The 20,683-nt window shown below is 40.3% G+C and overlaps 1 protein-coding gene across 4 annotated transcripts in view; it reads right to left on the bottom strand.

The window, feature by feature from the left end:
* Positions 1–4,450: 4,450 nt before the first annotated feature.
* Positions 4,451–20,683, bottom strand: part of PSD3 (pleckstrin and Sec7 domain containing 3) — a 521,794-nt gene continuing 505,561 nt past the window's right edge. For 2 of the 4 annotated variants that reach the window (XM_033104950.1, XM_033104953.1), the window contains one exon: positions 4,451–9,639. In XM_033104950.1, coding sequence (XP_032960841.1) covers positions 9,424–9,639 — 216 coding nt within the window. In that variant the 3' untranslated portion in view covers positions 4,451–9,423. The remainder of the gene's footprint in view (positions 9,640–20,683) is intronic. The other 2 variants (XM_033104951.1, XM_033104952.1) reach the window with 2 other exon arrangements.

The following is a 20,683-nucleotide window of genomic DNA, read 5'->3' on the forward strand; positions in this document are numbered from 1 at the left end:
ATCCACAGATGAGACATTATTTAGAGTTGCTAGTTTTTTCATTGTAATGTCTTAATTTGCTCTGGGTTTTCGTTTCCTTTCATGAGTGTTCTTTTAAAAATGATCGCTATAGTTCCTTTGGTTCTCATATTATTAATTGCACAACAAACAGAACGTGACAAGATACACACAAAATGCCTGGCTCTTGAGGACAGACAACCGGGCAATGAGGATTCATGATTTTTTTTTTTAATCTTTTTAAAAAAATTGAGATATAATTGACATATAACACTATATTAGTTTTAGGTGTACAATATGAGTCAATATTTGTATAAGAGGATTCACATGTGAGATTCACATTCCAAATAGGGAATTTCAGTGGAAGCCAAGGGGTGTTGAAAGACCCATCTCTCCTCTTGTCCCCCCCACGCCACCCCAAGTCATTTATTTATTTGAGATTTACACATCATAGCAGTTTTGCTCTTTTCCAGGCAGCAGTTCTATTTATATTTAGGAGGATGTAACTTGCGACCTTGCTTCAAAAAGCCCAAACCTCAAACATAAGACATCTCCTCTGATATTCAGAAGTTAAGTGACTAGGGTAGAATTTATTTTTTCCAAGTCCACAGATGTTATTTTTAACATGAAGTTTGGTTATGAGAACACACATGTAGATACAAGGCACCATAAAGCAGTGATCACTATTCGCATTTTAGGGCAATAATTAACTCCTCTGGTCCTTTGCGTTGGTGTGAAGTACTAGGAGTAAATGGGAATGCAAATGGATTCTTGAAATTACATTAAAAAGTTTTGTTCCATCCCTGCTCAAAGCCCCTTGATGAAGACAGTAGGCATCTTAGGTCTCACCAACATCTTTACGAAAACACAAATTTTCACAGAAGTCAATGGAGGTGAGTCAGAATTAACAATTTGGCTTTCTCAGCACCTTACTCTGGCCAAATCTCTCACCATGGGGCTTGTGGTTGTCTTTTCGTGGAAGAGAGGGTGTGCTGTGTTGCTTGTTTTGATTTTTAAAGGTATTAGGTACTTACATAAGCCAATAAAAACATTCCCCAGAGTGATTGAAATTTGTTGGATTTATTTTTCTAAAGTTTGTACATTTACATATATCATATACATACTTTAAATCCTTCACTATTTCGCATGATTTCTATTACATAAAAACCATTTAAATGCAATAAATTTTGTTGTTGTAAAACAACAAATTATCCCCAACCTATAAAAACACAGGAACAGTTATATTCATGAACATTTACACAATAGAGAAATGTACTATATATAAATCACAGCTTCTATACATACTACACGGTTTCGGTTTACTTCAATAACAGTGAAATAGGGTAATACTTATATACAACTATTTTAATAAAAAATAAAGCAATTGTAAAATGTAAACTTAATTTTCAAAATATTCTTTAAACACTTTAACAATATCCACATAAATGACTGTTCCATTCAAAGGATGACCACCACAAATGCCCTAATTTTCTAGGAGATGGCATTTCTTAAATCTGGTGGGTGGTAACGAGGAACAGCCTTCCAGTACGTGATTCGGCACCACTGGCTTACCCAAGTCTGCTAATGCCGACAGTTTGGCCACTATAAAGGAGTACACTGCTATTTTGTCACTAATTACTTTCACAATTTGCAGGGACATATGGCACCAGGACTGCAATGAAACTGAAATGATTGGTGGAGAAAACTTTGAAGGTAAAGAGATGTTTCACACTGCCAATTAGTTTGAGCCACAGCAAATAGAACCCAGTTAACAGGCCGGACAAGTTACAAGCCTGTTTTATATTAAAGGACACAAACTACCACCCTCTGCCTCTCTGTCCTACAGTGATCAAGGCTGACAGGATCGATTCTCCATTTGTGCAAATTTCTGTTCTAGAAGCGGGCCCTGAAACTTGAGGTAGAAGAGAATGCAGGGAGGCGGTTAGGCCTTTACCCAACAGCTCTCATCTGGACTGAGCAGAATGGCTAAGCGGTGAGCCTAGCGTTCCTTGACCCTTCCCACAGAAATGAAATGTTTTCCATTTTCAGAAATCTGCGTGCAAAGGCACGGGTATCATCCCTGGTTAGAGCTCAGTGTGCCAACTTGTGTCTTGCAAGAGCAAAAGACCTGGTCTTGGCCTGAGTCAGAGAATTTTTAAATGCCATTGTTTGTGGCCCCCCCGGTGACCCAGTCACTCTCAGAGGTGATACCTTGCCTGGCAGATCAGGACGGCTGGATTCAGACAGCCAGAGAAGCAGTGCGTGAAACCCAGGATGTGCGTGCTGCTCAGCAGGAGCCCAAGTGGAGGGCGAGGCCGGTGAAGCTCCTCTTTGCAGAGACAATACATTGCCACCCTCTGGGGGCGCCCCCGGACTCAGGGGTTACAGCAAGGAGCCTCAGACCTGCCCCGCTGCCCTCAACCGAGTTTTGTGGCTCGGACTTTGTGTCTGAAGACTTACCCAGGCAGGCACACAGGGAGATAATAAGTGAAACTCCAAAATTCTCTCCATTCATCAACATTTTCAGGAATTGAGTTCAGGTGCTTATTTTATAACACTATTTGTGAGAGTTTAGCTCTCCACCCTGCACAGGGAAACATATCTTAGCTAGGTTCCTTCCCATTTCCATCCTCATCGTTGCTGCTGATGGAAAAGTACTTCACTGTTCAGCAGACTCCACCCTGAGCTCTGTCTCACCCGGGCAGCACAGAGGGGCGTGTGGCCGGGCACAGCCGCGCTCCTACAGGACGCCCTTTGCTGCCTCTCCGTTTGCACGTCCTTCTCAAAGGAAGATCCCAGAGCAAGCAGCAATGCCACCCTGGACAGCAGTGCACACCTGCCTTCCGGAACTTCCCCAGGCTACTGCGGGATGCTGGACAGCGGCTGCTTGTGAACTACAAGAGAGCTGTCAACTTGGTGGTCCAGCAGATGTGATGGATGTGATGATGAGTGTCCCCTCACTTCTTTGTTAAAAATGCAGTGCATCTCAGTCAGACACTAGAGCTCAAACTCCTCCCTGGCCCTTGGAAAACATTCCTGTGATGCGATTTCCACCCCCTCTGTCCATTACCTCCTCACAACACTCGGGCCCTTTGTGGCTTAAGTTCGTATAACTTAAAACATGCACTATGTGGACACAGTGCAAGCAGATGTACACATGTGAGAGGCCCAGACGTGTAAACCCTTCCCCTTACACACCTCCCGGGACAGTAAACTGGTTCTGAATCGCTTGGGAGCAGGGGACTGACCACGTGACTGCCTACCCCAAAGGGAGACAACCAGCTCACACATTCCCCCGTCCCCAACTTTCGTTTGGTCTGATTACTCTTGTTCCTATAGCTTAAAAAACGTACCCTAATGGCATTAAAAATCAATGTGCATATATATTCTCTGCAGAGTGGATATTACCATCCTTGCCAAATGGTTACTTGGCTTTGTAAGAACTACATGGCTTTATATTAAAAGGCCAAACATTTCACACGATTAAGGCCCAAACTGAAACTGTTTGTTTTTGCTACTCCTTTTTATATGATTTCTGAATCAAACAGACGTTTTTGCAGAGCACTGTAATTCTCAGAAGGAAACACACTCTTGCAGGACAAAGACCCTGTTGATCAGTCACAGAGCCAGTTCACTGTACGTCAAGAACAAATTAGGAAATATGGCATATTTGCAAAAATAGTTTGAGACTGTAGAGTTAATAATAATAATAATAATAATAATAATAATAATAATAATAATAAAAAGCTCAAGTGTAACTACCAACACTGCAGCCTGGAGCTGAAGATTGGTCTCCCACTCCACAGTTCTAATTCTCTGAATCGGATTCAGATGTAAGAACATGAGGCAGTGCGTTTCAACAGATCCACTGCACTCAACCACTCACTCAAACACACTCAAATGCTGCTTTAAATACACCAAACATGCTGATTAATAAAGCTTTAATCTCTAGTTACCTATGTACACAATGTCAGATAAGCAATAAGCTTGAACAACTAAGGCCCGTGGCTCTTCTTTGGGGAGAGGCAGGAAAAGAGACCTAAGTATAAAAATATTAGATAAAGTTTTAACCTGGTCCGTAGCCTGTCCTAAAATTCTTTTACCTGTGACACTAGATGCTAGTTTGTGCAACTGCAAACCTAGACTATAGTACCCGATCTTGGGAGGCCCTGATATGCTTTAGCGTCTGTAATATTTCTTTAAAGTAAAGAAGAAAGAATGTGGTGCCAGAAGAGTGGTTTGATCTACTGTAAAACAGACACAGGTACATAAATGATATGGTGGGTACTTAATTAGTTCTTCTGAAAGCTCTACTATTCTGGACTAATTACAACAATAAAGAATGTGTGCGTTGAAGCATCGCATTTTGTAAAAAGTCCCAAAACTGTCAGTCTGACTTTATATTTAAGTGCTCTTAATACTGAAGTTGCTAAGACTGCACAGGCTGCCTGTGTTTTTTTTTTTTTTTTTTTAATTCTTTTCTGTATATCCCAAACTATAATGAGCTATGCCTTGCTATTGTACACAGTACACTGAAATAGTTTCACAAAGTTAGTTCAGAGTCATTTTTGCCCTGGTGATTCAAAGCTCAAAGATGGAATATTCTAGCATAAAATATTATTACAAAAATTTAATCAAAATATCATTTGAATTTAAGTTTAATAAAACAGTGTCACTATATACTCCCAATAACTGCATTATATACTCAATCCTATGAGGTTTTTACTTGCTTTTCATATCACACTGGTTATTAAGGACAAAAATAAATGTGATGTCCATATACCATAGACTGATATACAATCTACACATAGATACAGACACATACGTACAACTATAAATACCCACAAATACAACATTGGCAGGTAACAGAAAGCATTTTCTTTGAAGTCTGACATACTACCTATATGAATATTTTCCAGAAGCCTGAAACACTACAGATACACACATAAATTACACAGGATGAGCCAAAGAGGCTGAAAGAAACCTACTGTATATACAATTACTTAACTTGCAATATGTTCTTGCTGTTGCATTCAAGTCAACAAACTGTCATGCAGATTCAAGTATTTACTGGCATTCTCTCTATGAAGACATTCTCTCTGCATGCAATGGGCCAGTTATTGTCCTAAGGAGAAGGCTGCCCACTTGGGTTTTGGATACTATAGGTACAAAAGGAGAATGGCAATGACTTTGGACTTGAGTCCTCCATGTAAGAATGAGACATTGAAAAGGAACCCGAGAGGAGGAGCAGTGACAAAGCACCTCTCTGTCACTTGTTGGGAGTACTCTGTGGTGAACTACTGATCTCTTAAGTCCTCTGGATGACTTGAGGATGGAAGATGTCAAAAGACTGGTGGAGAGACGTGTTGACCTGGGGCAGACTGGTGACCCAGCCTGTGAGAAGAGCCAGCCAGAACGCTTTGGAGCAACGTCAGCCCAGAGGCGCATCTGCCTACAAAGGAGACTGGTCTTTTTCTGTCAGAGTGATTTAGATGCTCTGGGAGAAAAGCATTTAAACCCAAAGTCACACTATTACTCATTAACTAGACTCAATTTTTAACAAGTCCTAGGATGCCACTGTAGTTGCCTGTTCATCAGTGCTATTCTACAACTGGAAAAAACGTTGTCATTTGACAAGTGAAGAGATTGTTCACTGTTGAAGTTAAGTAAGGTGGCTGGCTACCAACCTGCTAAAAACTTGACCAGGTCCACAAAAGCTGAACAACAGAGAGTTGGACCTACAAGGCTAAGAAACTCCCTGTGAATTCAGGCTTAAAAAATCTTAACTGATCGCTACCAAGAAAAATGCCAAAGGAATTCAAATTCCAATGACAACTAACTAAACCCAAGCAAGTCTTGACAGTAAGACAATGGAGAAGCTTCTTTAAGGCCAACTTTCTTCCAGTCATCTGCAAGTAGGGATAAAGGCAGAGAAAAGGTGTAGCTCCTAGCCACAGCAGGCCTGGCCTCACCTAAGAACCCCTGCCCGGGCTCTTCACAAGACAGAGGGAGCAGCAGGTAGTGCCGGCAGAAAATTCTATAATTTTGTGCTTAGGCAGCAAGGGACCTCCTTCCCTGCTGGTTATCTAAATTCTTCTCCAGCCTCTGAAGTTCTGTGGTTTGGCCACAGGGTGAAATACAAACTCAAGATACCAACCTCAGCTTGGCCTTGGAAAGCCAGCCAACTTTCCTTGCCTAGAATGAATTGCCTCGTATCACTTCTAACTAGGAAACAGTCCTCATCTTCTGAACTAAGATAACAGTCGGAGAAGCACACAGGGTCTTGCACAGCTGCTTTCTATCCTGTTTATCTAAGAGCAATAGTAAAGGTTACACATAATCCAGGAGCTACAGTTCCACCAGAGGACCCTCCCACGTGTTGGCTTTACTGAGATTAATTAAAATGCAGAGAAGTATTGCTTGCTTTAATTAGGCATTGCTGAGAGTTCATGAGAAGATGTAGTTAAGAAAAGTGCACTTCAAATAATATCTATGGCCTGGCAATAAAATAAGGACTCTGCACGCCAGTAATTAAGTTTTGATTGCTCACAAGGAATTCCTGCCACTGCCCTGTAAAAGTCAACCTGTGAAGTGGGGCACAAACTCTGAAACTCTCAAAGATTTTATACATGAACCACTTCTATGGTCAATCGTGCAACAAGACTATCACCAAGGTATTTTGGTGATTATCAAGATTTCCTAGACTGAAAATTCCGTATTAAGTATATTTATGTGAAGGGGAATACTGATTTATCACATGGAGAGAAATGCCAAGGCTCCTGATGCTGAGGTATGGGTGAGGAGCGGGTTGGGTGGGGCAGGGCGTACCTTCAGAAGGAAAGGAGGAGGAGAGCTCCCCGTACTGTGAACTGGGCAGTAGGCTTGGGTTAGCTGTGGAAACACATTTAGTTTCTTCTGACTAGATACCATAGGAAAGAAATGATCACAAAAGAAAATGTGATTGCCTATGGGCAAGAGTCTCAGAATCTAGTCACCTTGGGGGCTACCTCCTCCTACAGGATAAACTCTTGGCCTGCGAGGCACACTGACAACAGACAGTAACCTCAGAGGCCGCAGGGAGGTGTTTCTCAGCCCATCCCCTACAGATGGACATCATGCCAGGGCAATCTGCCATCCGGGCTCACCAAATAACCTTGCAGTTGTCTTTAGAGATAAACTATGAAAACACAGTATATCACAGCTTCAAAAGTGCCTTTCTCATCCAATTACTTATTAGCATATCCAGACATTCCTGGAGATAACATTAGTGACTCATAAAGGGAACAGTGGTGTTGTGATGCGGATGCTAGCCGCGTTATTTTAGAACTTGAAATGTCAGAAACACAGTAGCAAGGTACCATTCTGTGTCTATTGTACATTGTAAGTGAACTACACGGACATTCTATATACACAGACGCACTCACGCTGTGGGCAAACGCATTCAAGCCTGTCAGGGATGTTTATTTTTCTTTAATTATTGAAGCTCAGAGACGACATGATCCACGTACCTCTCTCCCCTTGGCTGAGGATAAATATCTAGGCAGAAGACAAATAGGCTGCTTATTCAGATTCTAGGAAGAAAGACAATTCCCTTGTAGAAATCTCAGATTCAGTCAGAAGCAACAAAAATGAATCAGGTCCAAGAGCCATATTGGTAACTACCATGTTTGTTTCTTGGTTTTGAAACATAAATTTAGTCGTTACCTTTACCTAAACAAAATAGAGGGTTAGAGTGAATTTTTCAAAGGTGTGACAAAACACTTACATAAGGGAAGCAGCTACCACTTTAGAGAGGGGTTTCTCTTTTCTGGGCACCAGCAAATATGGCCATTTATATCGATGGAGGAAGTACACGTGAATAAGTAATGATGTAATTAAATGCTGGCACGTCAGAACAATATACCACTAAGACTACCAGGGTTTAACAGCAGGTTTTCTCTAATTCGCTGGAACCACGCTATTCACGCAGAGGCCCTGATTCTTTGGTCATAGTACCTTTAACTAATAAACTGAGTAGAACTGGAGCGAATTTCTGTGGGAGGGAACAGTATTCAAAGCGATTCTGTTAGTTCTGAAGCTGTGGAGATTATAGCTTTAAGGATCACAAAATTTCAAGGTTTCAAAATCAGTAAGTTCTAACTCATCGTGGACTCAATTTTTACTCTTTTCTCTTCCTGTACATGAAAACGTTCTGTTTGTCACCCTGAATTTCAAAGGGACTAACACTGGAGCAAGCTCATGACTGTAAGATTAACAGGACTATTCTGATAGAAAGAAATGATTTAAAATAAAGTATTTATTTTTAGGGGCAAGTTCAGTAGTAGCAGAGTGAAGTGGCTGTCAAAGAGACTGAGATAAGAATGAGCCAAGTAACTCTGTATATGCAACCAGCTGGTTCCTCAGTTTTCCAACCACAATTCATTTAGACGATTTATTACTTTCAGACTGATTTTAAGGAATCAATATTCATTGCTGGACAACTACTTTTTCCTCTTATTTTATTTTGGTTAAGACCCCAATATTCTCACAACCAGGCGATAACACCAATTCCTAGATGTCAGGGTATTGATGATAGAGATGGTTCTGGATTCCTACTAGACCCTGTGGGAGTGAGGTAACAATTCCCTGTAGACTGCACACATGCTACTGCTGCAGCTCCCCAAGAATCGATCATTGTCACGATCCTCTGGGAAATAAAATGAACTTGGTGTCATCTTTCCGCCACCTTCAATGGCAAAAAGATTCTTCCACTTCCTCTTTCCTTGCTTGGCTGAAATGGACTCAACTTCAAGCAAATGACACATTTCCTAAGTTCTCCAGTCCTGCGATCTTCGCACCCGTTTCCTGCTTCCAGCAGGGTTGGAACGCAAGAGTAGCTGCTCAGATGCACCCACAGCTGCGTCACCGTGGAACATCTTGATTCCCAGAACGGGAATTCTGGACTGAACTTCTGTTAGTGCTCAATTCCACCTCTGTGACTGGGCAAGATTTCACATGTAAAGGCTTTTATATTAACTCTGGCTAGAATTTACTAAACTACAAAGTTCGTCCAGTTAAATGTTTCACGATGGATTAACTTTTTAACCTTAAAAAAAAAAGTGTAACAGTTGGTTTGAGAATACAAAAAACTGAGTGCAAACAAGAGAAAAACCACAGGAGAAGTGATACATAATTCATTCTGAAATCATGATCCTCTCCCCCTCACAAAAGGTGCATTAGTTATTAAGAAGCAAAATCATCAAAGAAATCAAGTGCAAAGAGACAATCTGTACAGAAACTAAAAAAAATATACAATAGAAAAGGTTACTAATGCACCATTTAGTCACAGGCTTTTTTTTTTTTTTTAAATATATTCACGGATTTACCAGAAAGATCTTGAAAACTATTTTGCTCCATGACCAGCGCGTTCCTGGTCGCAGATGGATTCTAAGTAACTTTCTGCTTAATGCTTGGTGTTTCAGGTCGGTGATCTTTCCTCTCTGACACATTACGCTTGACTTTGGCAGTGACCGGAGATGAATCTGGGTTCAGTGAAGGACTCGAATGCGACTTCTTCAGTCCTGCGGCCTCACTTTCACTGTTACACAGGAGCAACTTGCCTCCTTCTTTTAGGATGCTGACATAAGTTTCGTAACGGGTTTTCTGGAGGGAAAGTCAGACAAGAACGGTCGTCAGTACACTCTTCACAAATGCCTGTGTGCAACACCCAGTGTGTTATCTACCAGAGAGAACGAGCGGCTGTTGAAGATCTGACTGCATTCCCCAAGGTGGGCAACAGCTACAGGAGAATGACGGATTCGTTACTTTAGATAAGAAGATAGCATTTTAGTTCTCCTTTGCTCTGCAATTTGAAGGAATGTCAACTTGGAATTAATTATTGGCCATTTGATGGAGGAATCCTGCTTCCTGGACACTTGGGCACAAGAATCGTGTAAGCTAGAGGAGGGTCACCTCTGGTTTTGGTGACTGGAAGGCTCTTACGGCTCAGTGCTATCTGTAGTCACCGGAACTCCCCTCACGTGACCGAGGCCTCATGTGACCCATGCTTGGTTATGGTTGTTCACTCTCTTTCCTACTCCCTGAAACTCAAAAAGACAGCTTGCGGAATCAGTCTGTGGTGACTCTACTCTCCAGTCTCCTATGAGACCACAACGTTCTCCAGAAGCTGCTCTGGGTTCCCTGCCAAACTTCAAATTATTTTCTGATGCTTTTCTCATTCTACATTTTTTTTTCCGTCGTCAATTATTTGTTGAGTGTCCACTATATTTTAAACAGCTCCTGATCCTATCTTTTTGTAAGAATAACTCTGGGTATCTTTTTGTAAGAATAACTGAGAAGAACATCGCAGAGATGTTTTTCTGTAATTCTATTTGGTATTTTTTTTTTTTTAAGTTTCTAAGTCACTATATAGCACTGTTATATATATTGCAAACTATAGAAGGGCCTCAGATTCTTGATTTGATAGATTCTGGTCAAAATAAATCTTTCACCGTACCGCTTCAACACATGAAGGATTTATAGAAGGTCTAATGTGTTTTATTGCTAAACAAAAGAACATATCAGTTATAAATTGCCCTAACAAAGGCAGGTAAATTCTGTGATGACTATAAATAAGTCTTTTAGGAACTTTTAGGAATTTAGATTGAGATTTTGTGTATTTCAGTTTTAAGTTACCAATTATGAAGTTGAAGCTATTGGAAGCTACACTTTCAAGTTGTTTTAAAAGTTCAAAATTGGGAAAAAGCTGCTAGCTATTAAGCTTGTTCGGGGTTTGGTCAGTATCTATGTGGGGGCGCCAAGCTTTGGTTCACGATGACATTTATGGAGTCCCCACATGCTAAATTGAGGTCATTAATACACTAATCATACACAATTGGTACCTTGTTATCCTTGTTTTATAGTAAAGCAAATAGAGGCAGAGAGAAATCCAAAGTCAGAGTTAGCAAAGAGGTGAAGCTGGGATTTGAACTCAGGAAATGTGACCCCAGAACCCAGTGCTCTTGAGTTATATTTCCTCCCTAGAGATGAAAATACGTGTATATATATGAATGTGTATTTTAGGATGACTACTCTGACAGACACGTGGTTTGGCCAAACCAAAGCCATTCTCAACCCTCTGTTCTCCTATGTCTTTCCCACAACAAAGGGTGATAAAACCCAAATATTTACTTTCCCGGCCCTCCTTGTGTCTAAGATGGGCCATGTGATATTCCAGACCATGAGATGTAAGAAATCTTCTGGGAAAGTGATTTTGCTTTCTGATACAAGGGACAGATTTTAGAGAAGTCACTGGTGCTCTTATTCCTTCCTCGACATGGATGTGATTCCTAAAGCCACACCCTGTGACATGGGGACAGGCATGAAGACAAAAGAAGATGCTAGGCCTAAGGAGAATGCAAAAACAGAAAAACCCTGGGGTCTTGATGACACAATGAGCTGGATGCAACTCTGAGATTCCCCACTACCTCTGAATATCTTGGTAAGTATGAATGATAAATATTCTTAGGGGTTAAGGAGCCATTGTTCATCAGGTACTGCTAGTTGTAGCTGAAAGGTTTACTAACTGATACACAGTATAATTTTAATAAAGAACTAACAAAGTAAAAGAATAAAATACTAAGCTTATCTCAGAAAGCTCTGTAGAGTTTAATAAGGGCATTTGCTAATGAAAAAAATGTCACTGGAATTACATATCAGTCAATGTATGTATCAGTGAAATGAGGGGACTGCACCAGACAATATTCAAAGGGCATAGTAGTTTTAAAGTCCTATTCATTTTAGGAATTTATTACTTAATCTGTCTCTAAACTGCCTTGGTGGCAAGATTAAAATGCAGGAAAGAACTACTCTCAATATGAACAAGCTTTAGTAAAATGACGTAAAGGCAGTTTAAAAATAGATTCAGAAAAGCAGTGCAGGCATAGGCATCCTAGTTCATGAAGCGGGGCATTTATATGATGAAAGGGGTATGCAGGGAAATTTTTTTGAGATGACCTGAAAGGAGACCAAATGAGAGAATGTGATAGGGCCAGTTTTCTACCAGTCTTTGAAGACACTGAACCTACTGGGAAAATTCACCTGGAAAAAATACATGAAGGAAGGCCATTCCATCCACTCATTCTGCAGCTCCAGCTGAAACGCTGTTGTCTCAAACAAATGACATCAGTATGTCAATCAACAAACAAAAGGCACAGCACTGAGGAGGGGCAGTACTTGAGTCATTATTAGATGAGAAGAAAAGACAAAACAAAGCAAAGGGTGAAAGGGAGCCAGAAATCCAGGAGTGCTCCGTCAGTGTAAAGAGAAATAAGGCAAAGGAAACCGAAGAGCATTCATGAACTTCCAAATGGCTGTGCTCTATTTCTGAGTTACAAAGGCTTACAGGGACAGAGGTTATGAAACCCAGTAATATAGCTTTGCTTTTTACCATTCTCTGAAACCAAACCAGATGCCGCTTCAAAAACATTGTAGGAAAACATCTTTAATCTCAGAACTACTCAGTGGGTATGATTTCAGCCATGTCCTTCCAGGGTTACAGACTCATCCGAATATGTGAATCTCTATCTGGAGGTTTGGGTACAAGATTGCTTCTGAGGAGAGAAACAGCTCTGCATGAAGCTGTGAGAAGCAACGAGAATGAACATAACGTTGAAAGTCCCTTCTTCATTGATACTTCCTTGTATTTCCTTTTTGGTGGGTGGGGAAGTCATACTTCTTCCTAACTATGCAACCATGTGGTATCCTTGGGAGGATACCTTTTTTCCTTCCAGAGAAGATATGGTTCTTTTCTTTATTTCTAAGACCAACTGTGAAATTTAAGTTTTAAGTTAAAGCTGGTGTATAAGGAAGAAGCAGGAAGTGTATTTGTAAATCACTTTTAGAATGCCTGATGTACCAGTTCAGAGACTGAAAACTGGGTGGTCCTGTTCAAAATGGTCAATGTTGGCCAAAGAAGCTGCTATATGATGTGGTGGCAGTCACTGCTGCTTCCTTAGCAGCCTGCTTTCAAGCTAACGGAACTGTGATTTTTATTGAGGATGTCCATTGCCTAGCCCAGGAGAAGAATCATGGTTTAAAGCAGACTTGATAACCCTTACCCCCTTTGGCAGTCAACCCTGTAGCCATGTGGTCTAGACCTGGCTAATGACACGGAAGTAGAAGTCTGCCAGGGTATATTTGTGAAAGCAGCTTCTGTGATCCTGATAAAAGGTGGCAGAACGAAATGTCTGGAGCTATGGTAGCCATTTTGAGACATGACATGGTTAAACATGAAAACAAAAAAGCAGATGTGCTAAATAGAGCAAATTAGAAATTTAGAAAGATGACACAGGCTTGGTGGCAATCCTTGGCAGCCAGTAACCGACTACTTCCAGTTTTCTCATGTGAGGTAAGGAATGATTATACTGTTTAAACAGTCAAGTTTTCTGTTATCTGTAGCAAAAGCATTCTTAACTAATAAAATGGTCAACACTCAGCTTGGTCTCACTCATAAAAAAATTATCCCAATTGAATTGTACAGGTACCTCCTGTCTTCATTTTAATTAGGAAAATATATGCTTGATTAATAGGCTTTGGTATGATGTAGCTTTACTGGGTTTTCTCTGAATATTCAACAAATTATTGATGGACATTATTCCACTATAGGCCATACAGTGATCACATAATGAATGTTAAATCAATGGCTATCTTATTATTTCCATTAATAGTTTTATATCAATTGCTTAATCTCTATGGGTACCAGAGTACAGTTCTCTCAGTCCTTCCCTATAAGCCTACAACCTGTAGGTTACCTAAGAGATTCTAAGAGAACCAAAAAATTGAGAGTTCTATATCAGTTACTTGACCTGGCTAATAATCAGTATTCTACCATTTAGGGAGCAGGCTAGAGATACTTCTAAAAATCCTGAAGAAGGAAGGCTGACAAGAAAAACTTCACTCCTTGATTCTTTTCTTCCTCCAATATCCCACATGCATTCTGTCAGCAACTCCTGTCCCTGTATCTTCAGAGTATTCAGAATCACACCATTTCTCACCACCTGCACCACCTCCAGCCTGGATCAAGCATAGTCATCTTGTGCCTGGATTACTGCAAGGGTTTCTAACCAGTCTCCCTGATTCTCTCGTTGCCTCCCACGTGCACTCTTCTCAAAAGTGAGTGATCTATTAAAATATAAGTTAGAGCGTATCACCTCTGCTCAAAAGGCTCCAATGGCTTCTCCTTCTTAAAAATCCTTCCCAACCCCAAATGCTTAAAATGGCCCAGAAAACCCTCATCTGTGCCGACCCTTCTCCCGCTTCCCTGGTCTAATCTCTCAGTGCTCACTACTCGTCAGCCTCTCTGCTTCCGGGTTCTCCCTAAAGCACAGGAGACAGGGTCCTGCTCTAGGAGCTCAGGTGCCTGTTGTGCTCTCTGCCCCAAAAGCACTTCCTCCAGAAATCCACAAGGCTTGTTCCCTTCCCTTCACCTCTTTCACTCACTTTACACTGAGGCCTTCCAAATCTAAAATTGCAAACACCTACCCTTACTGCCATTCACTGCTTTATTTGTCTCCTTAGCACTTCTCACCATCAGCCTTATATTTTACTTATTAAAGAAACTCTTGTTTGTCTGTCCCCTGCCAATATTAGAATATAATCGCAGGAGGGTAGGGACTTTGCTTTCGTTTACTAATAATATGTCGCCAGCACAGAGAACACAGGGTACACATTGAATCGACATTTATTGAATGTATGAACGGAAAGAAGGGACAAATATGAGAAAATAAAATTTCTCATATCTAGTAGAAAACATATTTTGAACTCGCAATATGGCAAATTCTAGAAAGATAAAAATATAGTGGACTTATATAGATGTAGAGGTATATGCCTGATGAGTTCCTAAGTCAGTAACCTCTGGGGACACACTTTCATTTTCAGCGTTCCACTAGTCCCATGTTTTCCACAAAAACACTGAGGTCTGAGCCTGTGGGGCAGTACGGAGGCTCACAAATGACCATCAGCAGAGACTTGTCTGTGTCCTCCCCATGTCCATATCCACGCGACTGCGGCTGTCAAGAGGGCATGCACAGCAAACCCTGCACAGGGCACTGGGGGTGGGGGGTCAGGGCGGGGAGGCTGCCATGCTTAAGACGGGCTGTCTCTCTACAGAGAAAGAAAAGCAGTTTATACCATACTTTTGAGGCTCAGAAAAACGACACCTATTTTCTGAGCATCTCTTATGTAGCAGTAAACGAAGACCAAATTTTATTATCCAAGTTGAAGCTTAAAAATAAAGAGAAACTGTACGTGGATTCTAGTGGTTCTTCATTTGGATAGTTCCTAGATCTCATTCTGACATGACGAGCAGCCTCTAAATTTACCTTATAAGAAAAGCAGCCATTTAAAAGATAAAGATTTATCGATGGTTATTTATATCTGAATCCCCTGCCTGATCATTCCTACATGTAATTTACATGTAACATATCAGGATGCCACTTACCCTTGAGTAAGTGCTTCAGTACTAAGCTAGGATTCTAAGCCCATGGGTCAGACAGTAGCAGCCACATACAATATTAACACAGAAAGGAATCTGCTGCTGACCCTAAACAAATAAACAGTAACAATACTGAAGTGTTATACATTTGCTCTGACAATAATATTCATAACCAGAAGATAAAAAGGGAAGAAGAAACAACAAAACATATCTGAATGTTTTAATTAGTATAGTTTCATGCCACAAAGGAATCCCCACGCAAGCATTAACCCTAGCTCGAGATAGGGTTAAAAATGAGATGGAATGTAAACGAGAGGCAGGGTGGCCGTAAAAAGAACAGTCTAGGGGTCAGGTGGCCTGGTGCTGATACTGCCATTAACTTATAAGCTTGGCTTTCATTCATTTTTCTAAATCGCTATTCAGTCTTCATCACACAGCCCTTTCAGGTATGTGTTTTTCATTAAGAAGCGCAAAGAGAGTTTGGGAATACGATGTGCCTCTGGGGCAATCTGCTGCCTTTGGTCACGTTATTAAAGATTTTGTCTCAGTCTCTGTCGATTCATTCTCAGATCAATTCTAAAACATTTCAGAGCTGTATGCTCAGCATTCTTCCTTAGGAATTCTCCAACAGTGTGAATAGATTTCGAGCAGTATAACTGCATAATCTAATTCCACTATCAGAAAAACAGCCTGACATGGGATTTTACCAAATCGGAGCCCAGCAAGCTACTCTCTGCAGTTAACTATCTGAACATTGTTTTTGTGGTTTTGCCCATTCAGCAAGCTCTCTCCCTTAATTTCCTTCTTAAAATTTGTTATTTTCGTGAAGGGTTCAGTGACTGAGCCAAAGATAATTCAAATGCTTAATGGCTTCTGTATCTACTGTTCACTAGCAGCAGTGCCTACCAAGGAGGAATAAAAAATACCATATCTAAGGCCCAGCAAGTTGCTGCCTAGATTGAATGTTAATTGTCTGCTTTAAAAAAACAAACACAAAAACGAAAAAAACTATTGATATTATTTGAAGAGTTTTAATCACATCCACGTACAAATTTACATGCATTTGACTGAGGAGTTTCTTTTCTCATGAGCCCCGAATACCATTTTTTATTTCATTTAATAGAACACTATCTCCTTTTGACCTCTGATATGAATATGACAGCAACAACCTGAATGAAAATAAAACTGCACTGGCAAGTGTAACATAGTACTGCCATTTGCATTCAGACCTCACTGCTCTAAATTATCAAATCCTGAATACATTTCCTCCTGACATTTCTCTTTCTCAGGCAGACACGGTAAAAGGCCATTTCAAAATGAAATGAGAAGAAAACCAATGTCATGTACATAGCAAAACACCTTTTGCTCCTCGATCTCTACATGGGAAAACAAAGAAACAAACCAAAAAAAAAAATAAATAAATAAAAACAAGCAAACCAAACAAGGATCTCTTGAAGTAACTGCTTATTCAAATACAGACTGTGTTTTCCATTTTGCATTCTATGGGGGATGATGGCAGAATTGATCTGCACAGACTTTCTCTTCGATCAGTTGGCTCACCCACCAATACTTGCTAACTTAAGAAAGGAATTACATTCAAAACAGAGCTTTCTGTAAGTTCTTACCTGAAAGCTATACTAGGACTTACATTCTTAAAATAAAATTTTAAAGTTTTTGACCCCTGTGCGAATCCCATATCAGGCTTCCGCACGCAGTGGTAACCCACTGCCTAAAACCAGCAAATACTCGTGCACACATTTTCAGTTTGTATGATTTGTATTCGTGGCTTTCTGGGAAAACCTGAGAAAGTGTGAATTCAATTCCTTTGTTTCAGTCTACCTTTTGGCTCTCTTGCTCTCTAAATGAACTTTGTAACATCAAAAAAAAAAACACAAAACACAACACAACAAACTTTAAAATAAAAGCTTACTTTTGTATACTAGTATAAGCAGAGGAGGTCAAAAAACTGTAATACGGACAAAAAGGATTGGGTTTTGTAGAAGCGGTTTGAGAGAATCATTGTGTCCCTGGCTCTCCTTGCCCGGATGCTTCTATGGTATCTAATCATCACCAGCTGCCAACTGAGAGTGACTTCACTGCCCCCAAAAAGCTCTCCCGCAGCCCCTTCAGAGATGAAGGAGAACTGAAAGGCCATCAGCAGACTGTCCCCCAACCCCTGGTCTGGCTATTGCCCTCCTCAGGGCCCATCCGGCTGCCAGGACAGAGCAGGCAGATCCTGTGGTGATTTCACCTTTGAGGGCAGGTCGCCATCGTCCCGATTCCTGCTGAGAAGTGATTTTTAAAACACTGCTCCCTCTCTCATTCTTTACATTTTGTTTCTTTACCCCTCAAAACCTTTTCTATAAATCCAGTTAATATTAGTACCCAGATTTTCATCTTTAAAAAATGTAAACTCAAAATTCTGAATTTAAAAGTCCACAAAACTCACTTAGAAAATAGCACATATTTTCTACCCCCAGGTGGAAAATTCAAGAAATGGCCCAGTTCCAAGCCACCAACAGGGAAGTCCTACAAAGACCTGTCACTCACAAGGCTTTTGGCTCTGGGGTCTCTGGTTACGCCAGCTCCCTAAAGCTCCGTCCAGCTTGGCCGTGTGTATAAAATAACTGAAAAAGAAAATTCACCCTGATTGGATTAACAGGATTAAAAAATTTGCTGTGTAGTAAAATGGAAAAAAAAATTGTCCGTTGAAACACAGGGATATGAAGTTAAGTTTCTACATACCCAAGATAATTTGAGCTAGAGAAACACTGCTTTTCTGGATAAAAGGCTAAATTTAGCTCTTATGGGATACAAGTTTGTCTCTCATTCAATTTTTCCTTATGGAACGCATGTCTAAAACAAAATTTTACTTTGTTATGACAACATTTTTATATAGGTCATGCTCCTAATCTTTCGGTTTATATTTTGTTTATGTTTCTGATTGTATTGGAATTCCATAAAGGTATACAAGGTATCCCTCTGAGGTATGTTCACAGGGTTTTTCATTGCAGCTTCTTTGTCACAGACTTACAGCTCTAAAGAGGCCAATGCCAGTCATAAGCGACAGGGTTAGTCTTTCCAGGAAATTTTTAAACTCGGATTTGAGGAGGCTTTGAAGGACCTCTGCTCGAAGCTACTTTTCCCACTAACTTCCCATGACATTTCACCCCAAGATTTATTGCTTTTGTGCTTATAGCATTTTCACACCTTCTGTATTCCCAGTTCAAATGTCTCTTTAAGTGGAAGTACCATAAGCTACTGTCTTACCAGTTCTGTGTGCAATTCTGAGTTTGTTTTGGTTATACACCTTCTAACCTATGGAGTCAGAACACTGAGCAACCAGACCTTAGCTAAATCCCTTGCTCCTTCCATGTCTCAGGTTCCACATGGGCAGAATGATGGGATGGGATCAGTTTCCAGCTGTAAACCTTCTCTAGGTAGGTGAGAGCTACCATGTTTCCCCCAAAATAAGACCTAGCCAGACCATCAGCTCTAATGCGTCTTTTGGAACAAAAATTAATGTAAGATCCAGTCTTATTTTAATGTAATATAAGATCGGGTCTTATATAATGTAATATAATATAATACAATATAAGGTCCTATATAAGACCGGGTATAATATAATATAATATAATATAACATAATACCTGGTCTTATATAAGGCCAGGTATAATATAATATAATATAATATAATATAATGCAATACAATACCAGATCTTATATTAATTTTTGCTCCAAAAGACGCATTAGAGCTGATGGTCTGGCTACGTCTTATTTTCAGGGAAACAGTACTTGGAAGCAAGATACATGGGAGAAGTCACAGTACTGATCTTTGGGAGGGAAAGGTGAACCACAAGGTGGGAACAGGGCACTAAAGGGAAACAGGAAAAACAGCCATGATTTACCTATTTCACAAGTTTGTCAAAGGCCAAACCTGGTCAGGAAAGAAAGCTACTGTGAAAGTACCCTGCCTATTCCTTTATGTGTGTGTGCGCGTGTGTGTGTGTGTGTGTGTGTGTGTGTGTGTGATTGGTATTGTGTCTTCTCACATCTATCTCCCTTGCAAGTGTACTCCTCAAGTAGGAACACATGTAGACAAGTTGTTGAGTGCTCCTGCAAGAAGTCCACGACATGAACAAAACCAAATCCTAGCCTTCTAATGAATGCTGTGCTGACAGTTCTTATAACAGACATCTCTTGGCTTGCATATGGTCTTAATATTTCCAGAGAAAACATTTTTTGAACACATGTTAAATTTTCATTATAAGTCTATTGAGTAATTTTGAACTAGATACACCTCAATAGCCTGCTCCCCACAAAAAAGCCTCTTCATCTCATATAAGGTACATGAGCAAACAGGTTTTTAAAACTCTTACAAAGCATACATATTCTTCTAGAAAATGATAGGAAGAAACCTAAGGTAGTTAGATAGAGTACGCTGAGTAAAAATAAAAAACAAACAAAGTCCAACACTCCCTTTCATTGATTGTTCTGATTTCAGAGTTAGCCCAGGAAAGGATTCGCCACCAGCAGTCAGTAAAGGGATGGGAAGCATCATTTACTGAAAAATATAAGGGAACCAGGAAGGAAGTGATTCCCACTGTTTGCACAAGAACTTCATTTGTGAGGGAATGTATTCGGTTGGTACAAAAGTAATTGTGGTTTAAAAGGTTAAAAACAATTGCAAACATCACAATTACTTTTGTACTAACCTAATATTTAGTTTTCTCCTGTCTCACAAGTTACTGATGTGAAAAGGCTACAAGGCACTCACACCAGGTGGGCCTCTTCTTTACTGTATCTCCACTCAGAGGTAAAAATCAAAATATTAAACAACTGGTATAGCACGGGTACTGCTAAATCAGAATGGATGCCATCTGCCAACCACTGTAAAGTCTTATGGGGTTACAACAGCTGCAAATCATATCTGCTCAGCTTCTCTCTCTTCAGTTAAGCATAAAACCTGTACTCAAGCCTGTTATCAGGCCTCCCAATCCCTGACTGACTTTTAAGCAGATTGCATGGTCTACACATATCCTAGCCAATACAGCAGCTGCTAGCTTCAGGCGGCTATAGAACACGGGAAATGTGGCTAGTCTGCACTGAGATATGCCGTAAGTGTAAAATGAACACTAAGTTTTGAAGACTTAGTAAGAAAAAAAGAATGTAAAATATATTAACATTTTATATTGATAATATGTTGAAATGCTA

The sequence above is a fragment of the Rhinolophus ferrumequinum genome, chromosome 4, assembly GCF_004115265.2.
Source record: "Rhinolophus ferrumequinum isolate MPI-CBG mRhiFer1 chromosome 4, mRhiFer1_v1.p, whole genome shotgun sequence".
NCBI classification, from domain to species: domain Eukaryota; kingdom Metazoa; phylum Chordata; class Mammalia; order Chiroptera; family Rhinolophidae; genus Rhinolophus; species Rhinolophus ferrumequinum.